Below are 14,029 nucleotides of genomic sequence, written 5' to 3'. Positions count from 1 at the left end.
TTTTTGGCCAAGTACTTCGATTTCCTCTTCGATAACATATCGCCGTGTTATCTCTATATTTGCATCTCTCTTCCCTTTCTCTTTACCATTGAAATCTCGGAAATGTGTCGAAAACAAACAAGCTATTTAGACCCCCAACTTAAAGTTACGACTTGGTTGATTTTACACTAACTTATACTAAGTGCGGAATAGTGTAAACATAAGTGTATAAGCAAGACAACTACTCTAATCCATATTTAAAGCAACCCAGCAGTAAAAAGAAAATAAATAAGAGTAGGGAAGAGAGATGCAAACATAGATAACACCGAGACATGTTATCAAAGAGGAAACCAAAGAACTCGGTGAAAAACCTCTCCACTGCCTTCCAAGTGGAAATCGATCCACAAGACAATCAGTTGGGATACAAGGGTGAGTAAAAGACTCTCTAAGCCTAATTTGACCTTTGTACCTAAGCCCTCCAAGCCTCTACTAAAACAAGGTTTCTCGGAACCGTGTTTTGTCTAGCTCTCTGAATCCCACAACAAGCTCCATGTTGCATCTGTCATCTTTGGCTTCTTCCAATGCTTCCGAGTAGCTCCAAAACACTCTCAACACTCTAAATAGGAGTGGGTTGTGTTTGGGTACAAATCTCTTCTCAAGGTATAACAATGGGAGAGGGATGGAGAAGAGGCTACAATGATTTCTCACTAAGAATGAGTAGCTCTCTCTCTCAAAAGATGGGTGTGTGTGTTGTAGAAAACCTATCTAGGGTTTTTCTCTCTAAAATGGTCTTCTCTACATTTGTGGATAATGAGGGTATATATAGTATAGGTGAAGGGTAAGAAAGTCACACATTAAAATACTCTAGGCAGAAAGTTTCGCGACTATCTCGTGGGAAGGCCTTACTCGCAAGACACTCGTCAAAATGACAGCCTGACATGACTCTTTAGCTTCTAGCATGTTCTTCTCATATGGCTCTCTCGCTGGTTAGCTTCCAGCGAGACACTCACGAGATCCACTGATTCTTCATTTAAGCTAGCGTTTTCACCAACTTGATACTAAACCTAATATAATAAAATCCCACAAAATACAAAGTAATAAATTAAAGCAATTACAACAATTTTTGTCATGGAATATAACCAACATAAAACATAGTTGTAAATCACAACTTTACAATCTCCTCCTTTGGCTATTCCATGACAAAACACCTATAACAGACTCTAGACTTGAACGTGAGTTTTGGAAACAATGGCAAAACTCACTCACACCTAATTCTAGAACCTGTGAAGCACTTGGAACATAAACACCTGTAACCTGAAACACTTGCACAAAACACATTAGACCCTTAAGGTAAATCAAGTGATAAAAGGACAAGTATAATGTAACAAGTAAAATACGATCAAGTAAACATGTTGTAAAACATATAAGCAACTTGATCAAACACAAAACAATCATACGAAAATGACTACAATGATCATATAGCAAAGCAACTGATCATCCGAACATGTAACCAATCCCTTATGGCTTTCTCCCCTTACAAATGTGCATAAGGTAGAATTTCTCCCCCTAAGAGTGTGCACATGAGTCATATATAAATGACTCTCCCCCTTTTTGTCACGAATAGACAATGAATCAAGAAGAAGGAGGGAAAAAAAAGGTATGAACAAGGGTAAAAGATGATGCATGAGGGGTGTAAGATGAATGAGAAAATGAAGATCAAACATAAGACAAAAACATAAAAAATGCTACAAAGTATAAAGTAAACATGACATGCTATGGATGATGGAACAAGGTGTAGACCAATGGCATGGCAAGGACACAATAACATGTTATATGAGCTAAAAGATCTAAAAAGACTTAACTAACATGAGTGACTGCAAAAACATGTCAAGTGTTCAAGTGTGTGCAGCAAAGGTGCATCTAGTATGCATGTGAGATGCATGATCAATGCATGAATAAGCACTCACGGGGCAAAGTGTATAAAACACACAACCAATGATTAAAACATGATAAACATGAATAATTATGGTGATCCCCAAAGTTTGGAACTCATCGGAGTCCAAAGCAACGAGAAAATGCCATTTGGGCATTTTATCAAACACTTAGAGTGCACACACTTCACATTTATGTTAAATAATGCAAGAATATATGAAAATCTTGCCTAAATACATGTTATTTTCACTCAAATCCGGTTTAACATGCAAAGCACAACTTCCAAGAAGATCAAGTTTCTCTTTTCTTTTTATTCTTTTAAGAGCTTGAAATTTAGAGCAATGAGGTCTTAGATGACCAAATGCACCACAATGGTGACAAACAATGTGTTTAGATCTACTAGGCCTTTTGGAAAGGGATCTAGCAACATGAGTTTGTTCTCTCTTTAACTTATGACATTGAGGTCTTATATGATCAATCACACCACAATGGTGGCAAGTAGGAACAAACTTAGATCCACTCAATTCCCTAGGATGAGACCTAAATAGAAGCTTTGACTTAATAGCCTTTCTCTCCACTTTTTGATTTCTTTTATGTGGAGGAATGTACACCGATTTGTCCTTTGAGGTAGAACACACAATAAGGTAGAACACAAAATAGGCACAAAATCGGGTACCACAACATGATTGCAACAAATATTTTCACCATTTTTAACAGTAGGTTCAGCAATCAAATACTTGGTATGCATCTTAAGAGATTTATTTTCAGATTTAAGATCATCAACAAGTTTGTTAGACAAAACAAGTTTAGCATCCAAGTCCATATTTAAACATTCAAACTCTTTCATCTTTTCAAGAGAATTTTCAGCAAGCTTCTTATATTTTTCAACCAATTTATTGGATTCTTTGAGCTTGGCAATCAAATCATCCTTTTCACAAATGAACTTGCTCAAATTCTTTTGAAACTTCTTAGCTCCTTTCTTCAAGAGTTTGTCAACAACATCAATAGATTCAAGTAACATGTCATCACAATTATGAGGATTAACACTCATAGAGGCATTTTCACAAGCATATGGCATGTTACAATCAACAACATCCATAGAAGCATACAAAGCATTATCCATGGCAAAACACACAAGGGGTCAAGGATCACACTTAGGTATTTAAACCACAACAAGTGTACCCGCTCTGATACCAATTGAAATTTCAAAATGGGTATGAAACACCCTTGAACGTTTAGACCTCAAATTACAAAATTACCAATTCAAGCTTTATATCAAACAATTAATGTGCGGAATATGATAACAAGCTTATAACAGAATTGATAAACAATTTAAGTCAAATATAAACGCATCCACAGTAGTAAATATAAGGCAAAGATAAAGGGAAGAGAAATGCAAGTACAAGGACAATACTCGATGTGTTATCGAAGAGGAAACCGAAGTCCTCGGCGTAAAACCTCTCCGCCGCCCTCCAAGTGGTCAATAATCCACTAGAAAATGTAGTTGGGATACATGAACAGCAGAAGACCCTCCAAGCCTTATCTACCCAAGTACCTAAGCCCTCCAAGCTTCTTGCTCCAACGAGGTTGCGCCGAACCTTTTTCTTTTCTAGCTTACCAGATTCCGTTATAGCCCATAGCATCAACCAATCACCATTGGTTTCTTCCCAAACTGCTTCCCCAAGCACCAAATGAACCTTCTCACAGACGTGGGTGTGATGAGATAAGGATTTGGTAAATAACCTCTCAAGGGTATGACAATGGAGAGGAAAAGAGTAGAGGAATTTGTAAAGTCTCTTTAGATGAAGATTGGGGATGAGGCAATCATGTTTTTCTCTAGGGTTTTCTCTCACAAAATTCTCTCTGGAAGCTCCCTCAATATGATGGGTATAAGGGTGTATATATAGTAGGGTGAGAAGGGAATGCAAAACGTCAGTTTTTGCCAAACAGGGCAAGTTGGCGACTTGGTCTCGCGGCTTGTCCAAGTCGCAAGTTCAAGTCGCAACGTAACGGCCTGGCTAACTTGGGACTTTTGTCCTGTAGCGTGACAGCTGGCGCGACCCTTCAGCTTCCCAGTGTGCCTCTCATGTGCCAGCTTTTGGCGGCTTGCCATTCACGATCCACCCGCGAGCCCTAGCTGTGAACCCCTGTTTTTCTTGCATACTCTTGAGCTTTTCTTCACATCTTCTCACACACTACCCTTACAATTTTCCCACCTAAATACAGGGTTACTAAGTGCTAAATTATAAGCAAATTGGTCACAGAATAAAGCCAATTAAATGGTTGATTAAATTCAACCTTACAACTATCAATATTTAAGTTATATATATGTAAGAATTATACTATGCATCTTAATGTATATTTTTTAAGTATATTCATGCATATGCATAAAGTTACAAGCTATAGTATATAATAATAAGTAAAGCTTAGAGAAAGTTCAATTAGAATTTGAAATTAGAATCCAATTTTGCGCTATGTGTCAAAATTTATGTAGGGACTACACTATAATTATCCACTTAAGTTTGTGGCATATGTCCACTTAAGTTTTTTAATTTTTGTGCCAAGTAAATTAATGAAAGCAAAATACAAAGAATTTAATATTAATGAACTATAAATAAATAAAAATAAAAATAAAAACCAATCACATATACTTAATGAAAATCACCACACGTTTTATCTTATTAAAAACTAGAAAAAAAAAATTATCCTAAGTAGTATTAAATTTAGGTAAATATATTAATATGTGACTAATTACCACTACAAGAAAAAAGACTAAATAAAATGGAAAAAGTTGTTGCAATAACAACTAATGTCATTGTAATAGGTGTTATTGCAACAATAAAAAAGTCCACATATTTTCAATGATTTACTTTGAAAATCTTGTTGCAATAGGTTGATTTTTTTTATTTTAAAATAATAATAATAATTTTTTAAAAAAATTAAAAATAAATAAATCATTTTTTTAAAAAAAATGTCATAGATAAATTCAGTCGCACCCCCAATTATCTCCCGCCATCTAATGGTTTCAATACTTGGTTTATCATGCTATCGTACCCTGTAGTTGTACTGGTGGAACAATTTGTGTCAACGTCAATGTTGAATGATTGAGTAGGTGCACTGAGCAAGTACTCAGTCTCTTCTTTATAGACATTAGCATTTCCCCAAGGATGTTTTTCCTTGATAACCAAGCCCTCTAGTTCCATTGCCACTTCCTTCATAGAAGGCCTATCCTCGCCTCTCACATTTAAGCACCTTTTTGCAATATTAGCAACTTCCTTTAGTAGCTTAATATTACCCTCATTGACAATGTTATCCTCAAGAATTTGAAGTAGGCGGTCATCTTTTATTGCAGAAACAAAGTACTTTGCTAGATTTCTGTCACTTTCCGGCATATTGAAAGAAAGTGCCATCCTACCAGTTAGAAGCTCTGCCAAAACAACACCAAAGCTGTAGACATCACTTTTGTCTGTTAGTTGACTAGTATGGAAGTATTCTGGGTCCATGTATCCAAAAGTTCCTTGCACCAATGTGTTTAATTCTGTTTTATCAAGAGGAATCAACCTAGAGGCTCCAAAGTCAGACATTTTTACTGTGAAGTTATCATCTAATAATATATTTGCAGTTTTAACATCTCTGTGTATGATTGGCACAGAAGTTGCAGAATGCAAGTATGCAAGTGCTCCTGCAGTTTCTACTGCAATCTTCAAGCGCTTTTCCCATGAAAGTAATAATGACCGACCATTATCATGAATGTGCTCAGAAAGAGTCCCGTTTGTGATGAATTCATAAACTAGTAAGGGTACTTCTGTTTCCAGACAACAACCTAATAGCTTAACCACATTCCGATGGATAATTTGAGCAAGCACAGTTATCTCATTTACGAATTGTTCAACCTGGCTCTGACTACCAATTTTAGACTTCTTAATAGCAATCACTTTGTTATCTGGTAATATTCCTCTGTAAACTGTTCCATAGCCTCCTTGGCCAAGGACTCTTTTCTCATCATAGTTGTTGGTGGCCTTTTCAAGCTCTTCTGCACTATAAATTCTGGCTGTCTCCGTAGACCCGCTGTGACTAGATAGTTTCTGTTGTAGGAGTAAGCCACCATTTTGTAGGAAGAATTTTTCTTTGAGCTTGATGAGCTTTCTTTTTTTCAGTCCCCAATATATCCATGAACCTCCCACAAGTAATACTAAAAGGCCAACACTGATACCTGCACACATTCAGACGTGCATTTTAAAGTTGTAGAAGTTTTTAACATTTGTATATATCTCGATACCTTTAAGAACTAAATATTTAACATATGCATCATATGAAAATGACTCAGTTAATATTTGAATTACAATGTACTTAATGACTACCGCATCAGAATATATTTTCCATCGACTGTCGATTGTGGTTCGCCAGTTCATGCCAGCTCACATGAATCTTAAAATTATAACAATTAAAATAGAATTGGTTAACCAAAATTTTGAATCGGAGTCATTTTTTAAAATCTTAATATTCTTTCTTATTTGAGAAGCAGCCAAATTAACCTTGAATTTTGATGTTATCCTTATTGTGACTATAGTACGGAGAAAACAGAGAGATAGAGAATGGAAGCAATGTTTAAATTGGTTCGGCCTATTTAAGAACATTCCTCCACAACGGATTAACTATCTTTACTATATTGAATTATTTAAACAAAAAACCTAATAAAGAGTATCTATATGAAAACGTTAGGCCTAAAGTTGGTAGTCCGTGAAATTCTACGAAACCACAATTTAATATATTTACAGTATATCTTATTGTATTTTAGTATTTTCCCCTCAAACTCCAGATGATATCTTATAGATTACTTAAGTTTAGAATTTAGACATGTAAAGAATATCTGACCAGACTGGACCATGTAACATGTGTAGATGACCAATATCAATGTGGAATGGAATGCACGAAACAAATGTCAACAGCATTAGACAACATGATCAACAACGGATAGATATCAAAAAATGGCCGCTATGGTTTAAATGATGATGGTTACACCAGTGTCTGTTTAGTAGCTATATTGATTATAATGGATTTTTGGTTATGTTGGAGTGTTCTTGAGAAGTTGCAATGGTTTTTGAGTAGACATTGATTGATATGTAAAAATTCTTGGCGGGTTATATTTTTCTTAAAATACAATATTTTATTTATTAAACATTCATTTGTATTTCATTATCAATTTATATTTAATTATTTTAGCATTGTTGATTTAAAGAAAAGAACCAGAATTTCTTCTTTATTGTGTATATATAGTTAGTTGGTTATTTATAAAGTTTCTATTTACTTCAAACATGGCTCAAGTATTGCATAAATTTTGTGAAATGAACCAAAGATTTAAATGAGCGAAATGTTTATTTGAATTGTAATTTTATGATATGTTGACATATGATTTTTGGATATTGGATATATTTTGGAAGTTAATAATACAATTTGACCATACTTTGGATCCCATCCATGGGGTATACATTGGTAAATTTTTTCAAGGGCTTACCACCGACTTACGTGTGGTTATGGGTGTTGTCATGGAGATATAGTGTAACCATAGTTATAAAAATTATTAAGTACATAAAATCTTATTAGATTTCACATCATTTCAAGTCCAATTAAATTTTTTATGTCTTGGAGTTCATTGCAAATTATATGTTAATTTTCAAACTAACGAGACACAATTTCTAAGCCCATGAGTTTATCCTAAAATTTTTTATTTATTTACATGCATATATGCTTAATGTAACTAGATGGGACTGTGGCTACTTGTTGAGCTCTGAAAGTCACCACTTTCTTTCTCTATTTTCAAAATTTAAGTAGTAATAGGTTTGCGTTATCGGAGAGGTGGTGCCCATGAGAAGAGTAGTAGGATTTGATACTAATGTTAGTGACGTACTCTTGGAAGATTTGAAATTTTCACTTTTCTGCCGGTTGTAATAGTCTAGGAAATTTCATTTAACTATTGAAATATTAGCCAATTGAAATTGTTAATATTTGTTTATGAGAGAATAGTCAACAGATGTTTTGCTTGTTTTTTAATTTCTTTTAAAAAAAAAAAAGATTTAACTATAAATTAGACCACAACCAACAATATGAAGATGACATATGTTCTTGTCATGTGCAATATATGTACATTACTTACTGAAAGGGCCACTTGTGATAATCACTTTAATTGTAACATTAAAAAAAAATGTTAATTTTAATATATATATATATATATATATTTAACCTGTGTCATAATCAAAGCAATAAGTCTTTTACGGAAAATTATTAAAAGAAACAAATGTAATACGGGGAATATATCTTATTCAACTTTGAACTAGTTTTGCTCAAAAAAAAAAAAAAAAAAATTGAACTAGTTTTTCACTCTTTTGCACTAAAAGTTTTCCTAAATTGAAAAAAGGTAAAAATCGGTTATATTTTTTTCTAGCTTGTCAGGTTCTACAAGGATTAAGGTGATGGTTACTTCACAAGTATAACTATTTGTGGGATATGAGGGGAAAGGGCCGGGGGTTCAAGTCTCTAGGAGGAAGTTTTACACGTATATACATTTAAATTAAGTTATAGTAGAATTTCTATATTGTATTAAAAAAAAAGTGTTGAAATTTCTATCTTGTATTAAAATACTTTTTATATGAACCGAAAGACAATTTAGTACATTTTCTATAAAAAGAAAAGAAAGGAAAGATAGTTTAGTACCCAAAAAAAAAAAATCTAGAAAAATGATAGAGATTTTTGTTAAATTGAGTCTATCTATTAAATGTTATTTTTACATAAATAATATATTTTATCAAATTTCCTAAATAAATTTGGAAGTTCAAATAGATTTGGAAGTATAATTTAGGTGAACACGTTATAATATATGAGTTGGTATGCTATTGAAACTTCCAAGTTTATTTTGGGGCTTTAGGGTTTGTTTATTTTACTTATTTTATTAGATACAATTTTATTTTAGATAAATTATTAAAAAATAAATTAATGAAAGCAAGTTCATTTAGGCATAACCTACCAAAATTTTCAAGATATATGGGCCAGGCGTGATCTGAGTGATGGATTGTTCAAGAAGGAATGGAATCATGTTATGGTTGGGCTTTGGTTTGTGTTTAAGTCTTGACACAACGGGGAGTGTCCTAAGGTGCATCTCTATTTATATTGGACTTAATAGCAGGTTGAGTTTGTGACCTTTTGTCTACAAATTTGGGATTTCTCTCTATTTGACAGTTTCGGCTTCTTTAAAATATGGGCCCAGGATTGTTAAATGGTCACCGTTCCGGTTTTTGCAATGATGGGGTCATAATCACTTTAATTTCTCCGCTATCATTGCATAAGCCACTATCATTGCAAATGCCAAAAGGTTTGAAATTTCTCCGCTTTGATTGATTCCACAGTTACATAAGACTATTGACTATACGAGTTTTGTGTTTGTCGTTTGGTTGAAATTGAGCCTCTTTTAACATTTTCTATAAAAAGAAAAGAAAGGAAAGATAGTTTAGTACCCAAAAAAAAAAAACTCTAGAAAAATGATAGAGATTTTTGTTAAATTGAGTCTATCTATTAAATGTTATTTTTACATAAATAATATATTTTATCAAATTTCCTAAATAAATTTGGAAGTTCAAATAGATTTGAAAGTATAATTTAGGTGAACACGTTATAATATATGAGTTGGTATGCTATTGAAACTTCCAAGTTTATTTTGGGGATTTAGGGTTTGTTTATTTTACTTATTTTATTAGATACAATTTTATTTTAGATAAATTATTAAAAAATAAATTAATGAAAGTAAGTTCATTTAGGCATAACCTACCAAAATTTTCAAGATATATGGGCCAGGCGTGATGTGAGTGATGGATTGTTCAAGAAGGAACGGAATCATGTTATGGTTGGGCTTTGGTTTGTGTTTAAGTCTTGACACAACGGGGAGTTTCCTATGGTGCATCTCTACTTATATTGGACTTAATAGCAGGTTGAGTTTGTGACCTTTGTTTACAAATTTGGGATTTCGCTGTATTTGACAGTTTCGGCTTCTTCAAAATATGGGCCCAGGATTGTTAAATGGTCATCGTTCCGGTTTTTGCAATGATGGGGTCATAATCACTTTAATTTCTCCGCTATCATTGCATAAGCCACTATCATTGCAAATGCCAAAAGGTTTGAAATTTCTCCGCTTTGATTGATTCCACAGTTACATAAGACTATTGAATATACGAGTTTTGTGTTTGTCGTTTGGTTGAAATTGAGCCTCTTTTGATTTCACATCTCTGAATGAGACTTCAATAATTAATCTATCAATACTCATTAATAAATATTTTTCTATGGTGAGCTTATTTATAAGTTTCAAAGCATTAGCTTTTTGTTAATGAACTCCTATAATTTTTTGAATTATTTTATTGTTTTTTAAAAACAAAAATAGAACAATTATTTTGCAGTTTTGTTTTATTGTTGAATAATAAACTAATAACAAAATAAGCTCTATCCAAAATCCAAATACACTCTTAAGTCTTAAACAGAGCAAAAACCAAATTATTAATTAGTATTTTAGTCAATTCTAGTGATTCTTTTTTGGATGAAGAAGAATTTTTTATTCAAACAGGAAGAACCTGCTAGGCAGGAAACGACACAAGCAATCGCACAAGCTAATATCCTAATGAATATCCTTCTATAAAATATTAAATCAAACATCATTTAATTTTCTAATCCATGCGTGTATTCTATTAATAATAATAATAATAATAACATAATTAATTTTTATATACTTACATAGTGTAATAATGATTAGGTTGGATTGGCTCACTTTAGCACGGCAACCAGTTCCATTTTTCAACCCATCGCCTTCGTACCCCTTTGGACAATTGCAATAGAAACTCCCAGGAATGTTATGGCATTCTTTATCACAGGGGTTTGAATTTTCGCACTCATTAATATCTGAAACACAATGCAACATAATAAATTCAGTCAATTAAAAAAAAAAAAAACCATCTAGTAAATTAAATGTATATTAGTACCATAGCAACCATGGAGGAGGTATGGGTTTCCTTGAAAGCCAGAAGAGCAATTGCAACGATATCCAGGACTGTTGTTGGATTCATAACATGTACTATTTTCTGCTTTACATGCATAGCTTACTGAATTTCTTCGAGCATCTAGGCATGTTTCATTCCCAACTGCCCAATCAAGCACCACAGGAACTGTATCATTCTTAAAATTTGTAAGATCTAAAGAGGAAAAGTTGTATGCATTTTCTTCCACTACAAAACCGATATCACAAGGATTGAATTCGAGTACATTGGAGTGGTTGTCAAGGCTCTCCAAAAGCACAATAAAATCTGTTACACCATTAGGGATAGGAGTCTGGCAGCAGCCAATGCCAGAGCAAGACCCGTTATCCACACTTTCAATATTGTCACAGAGTGATAGGCATCCAGTTGTATAGTTCTTTCCATCTATATTTCCAATAAGCGCCAGAGTGTCACAACCAATGGCTGTGAACATGTTCCTCTCGTGTGAGATAGGAAAATTTGGAGACGTAAGCTGGGAATAACTGTTGGTGAAACTAAGCCCTGACTTGTTGTAGCAATCACGTGCTACGAATGTTGAGACTCGCAGTTCGCCATCCAGCGAGATGTTGAGAACTTGTAGATCACCATAGCCCAGAAAAGGCATTGGAGGGTTGAAATGAGTGTCGTTACAAATGATGAGAAAAGACTCTTCAAGGTAACAGCCCTCCTTTGTTCCAAATGGGTAGGGGATGTTAAGTGATCCACAATTCTGTATGCAGTTCGAATTTGGTTGAGAGGCTGCTGTTGCTGCCAAAATTATCAACCCAAGTAACTGCAGTTGTGGAAAAAGCATTCCACTAAAAGCCATGGATTCTTTTTTTCCTTGTCTATGTGCTTTTGTAAAAATTGGTACTTTCTTTTGTACCAATACCCTTGAATGGCCCCTTAATAGAAGGACCTTTCGCTAGACTCAGTCCCTGATGGAGGTGTATATCGAGTTTCTTGGTGACTTTGTTTCTCAGCAGAGCGATTGATTCTATTGTGTTTGGATGTGCTAAAACTTCAGAGATTCTGCTGATTTTGAAGGCACAGGGAAGGACATACCAAGCCAACGCCCCAAATTTTATTATTATTATTATTATTATTATTATTTTTTGAGAAAAAAATGTATTATTATTTTTTTGGTGCATGTCTTTTTCTTGAGGTTGTCTTTTTCTAGAGGTTGTCTCAACTTTTATCTTAGTAAGCTAGTGTACAAAAAACGAAGACCGACTTTCCGAAGGTGGCTGCATCAAAGTGCAAGCCAATGATTTTGAAATTCCAACCATCCAGCAGTGCTTGTCTGCCACACTTACCGTGAACGAAACCACCGTGCCAATCTGCTTGCCAGAGAAGGCTGCTCCATCAGGGAGAATTTTCTTTTGTATTCTCATCCCTCTCCCCCTGTTTTGTACCAATTTTCTTTTGACCATACCCGTTATCCCCCTGTTTTGAATTTTAATCAATACTTTTCGATAAAAATAAGAGGCCTCACTGCAGATGCATGCATCAAGCCCATTTGTTCATGGTGGTGTGCCTTCTCAAGTCATCTTCAAAGGAAGAATTCAGTTTATAATTCCCAGTCATTTGATATTGTATATTTGTATAGACCAGAAATTATGAACTTTGAGGTATAATAGAATAGGGTGAAAATCAAAAAAGTCAATACCGTACTGGAGGCTGTACCGGTTTGGCTACCGGTACGATATATTTCGGATATCGGTTAATACCGGTGTACCGTTTCAGGTTTACCGCTATTTTATATATTTAATTTATATATATATAATTAACAATAAATGTGAATTTTTGTTTAATTGACTAGATACATTTTAAAAAAAAAAATTATAAGGCAAATTTTAGATCTCTTTTTTAATCAAATCTAAAGTTGTTGCACATGTACAAGCGAAGGTATACCTGCCAACATTTGTTGCTAATTTTTTTTAGTTTTTATTCTCTTCCACTATTTTTATTATCTTTTATTATTATTAATATATATATATATATATTTTCCCAATATCTTACTGCTCCTTCCCTCGTTTTTATCACCTTGAATTTATTTTCTTTCACACCTTTTTTGTTTAATGCTTCACAACCTGTGCAGGCAGCAGGCCTAGTTAGCTCTTCCCATTTTGTTTTCCTTTTTTCTCCTCCACATCACAAGCCTGTCCTACCTGACACCTACCTCCAATTTCCAAGAATGCTTTATCTTCACTCGTTTAAACTTAACTCTTTAGTTTTCAAAGTACATTCATTCATTTATTTTCACTTCTGATCTATCTCCTTTAGTTTCACTTTCACCACACCTCTTTCTCTAGTTTCATCTCCTCTCTCAAGTGCCACCGTCCATCACCACTCAAGATTCAGTGAGAGGTCGTTGGCTTCAATGAAAAAAGAGACGGTGAGTGCATGAGGTGATTCTAAGTTCATTTTGCAAAGCTATTATGCATTTTTCTTTCATTTTTCTTTTTCTTTCGGCTGGGTTTTCTTAGCTTACTCAAATTTGTAAAATCCTGCCTTTAAAAAACTGCCGAAATTACCAAAAAAAAAAAAAAAAAAGGCATTTTGTGTTTCGGCCCAGTATCCATTTACCGGCCGAAACAGCCAAATTTCGCCGGTACAACCGGTACGTGGCCGGTACGGCCGGTATTTTTTCCGGTACGAAACAGGAGGGTTGAGTGTACCGGTTCACTGCCAGTACGATATATACTGGTCATACCGGCCGGTACGGTACGAGATTCACTTCCTTGGTGAAAATGGGCATTTGCAATTAATTTACAAACCATGCAGTAAAATGCCCGTATTTTGAAACTATTTAACAAAATGTTCATGTTTTATAAACTCGACAAAATCGAGTTATAGGTGGAACTCGACATTAGCAATGTCGAGTTCTATACATATTTTGCCGCTTAATTGTTTTGGAAAATTTAAGTGGAACTCGTGATTGCTAATTTCGACTTCCACTTAAAAATATACACAGAACTCGATTTTTAGTAAATGGAGTTTATACATAACTCAATTTTGTTAAAATTGAGTTTAAAAAATATACAGTGTACTCAGTTTTTAGTTTT

The 14,029-nt window shown here is 34.1% G+C and overlaps 1 protein-coding gene across 1 annotated transcript; it reads right to left on the bottom strand.

Annotated features, from left to right (window-relative positions):
- Positions 1 to 4,878: 4,878 nt before the first annotated feature.
- LOC111996463 (putative wall-associated receptor kinase-like 16) lies at positions 4,879 to 12,206 on the bottom strand. The gene is made up of 3 exons (XM_024028452.2): positions 10,929 to 12,206; positions 10,684 to 10,848; positions 4,879 to 6,124 (listed from the first exon to the last, which is right to left on the bottom strand). Exons 1-3 carry the CDS (start codon positions 11,788 to 11,790, stop codon positions 4,914 to 4,916), a joined length of 2,238 nt encoding a protein of 745 aa, XP_023884220.2. The 5' UTR covers positions 11,791 to 12,206; the 3' UTR covers positions 4,879 to 4,913.
- Between the last annotated feature and the right edge of the window lie 1,823 nt (positions 12,207 to 14,029).

This window comes from Quercus suber, unplaced genomic scaffold (assembly GCF_002906115.3).
Source record: "Quercus suber isolate HL8 unplaced genomic scaffold, Cork oak 2.0 scaffold_884, whole genome shotgun sequence".
Taxonomy (NCBI): Eukaryota; Viridiplantae; Streptophyta; class Magnoliopsida; order Fagales; family Fagaceae; genus Quercus; species Quercus suber.
This window is presented reverse-complemented; position numbering and strand designations above follow the sequence as displayed.

Excerpts from the sequence above, each read along its gene's own strand:
- LOC111996463 (XM_024028452.2), bottom strand. The coding sequence starts at position 11,790 with ATGGCTTTTAGTGGAATGCTTTTTCCACAACTGCAGTTACTTGGGTTG. Across the intron at positions 10,849-10,928 it reads CCTCCTCCATGGTTGCTATG|ATATTAATGAGTGCGAAAAT; the intron begins GTACTAATATAC and ends ATTGTGTTTCAG. Across the intron at positions 6,125-10,683 it reads CCTAATCATTATTACACTAT|GTATCAGTGTTGGCCTTTTA; the intron begins GTAAGTATATAA and ends GAATGTGTGCAG.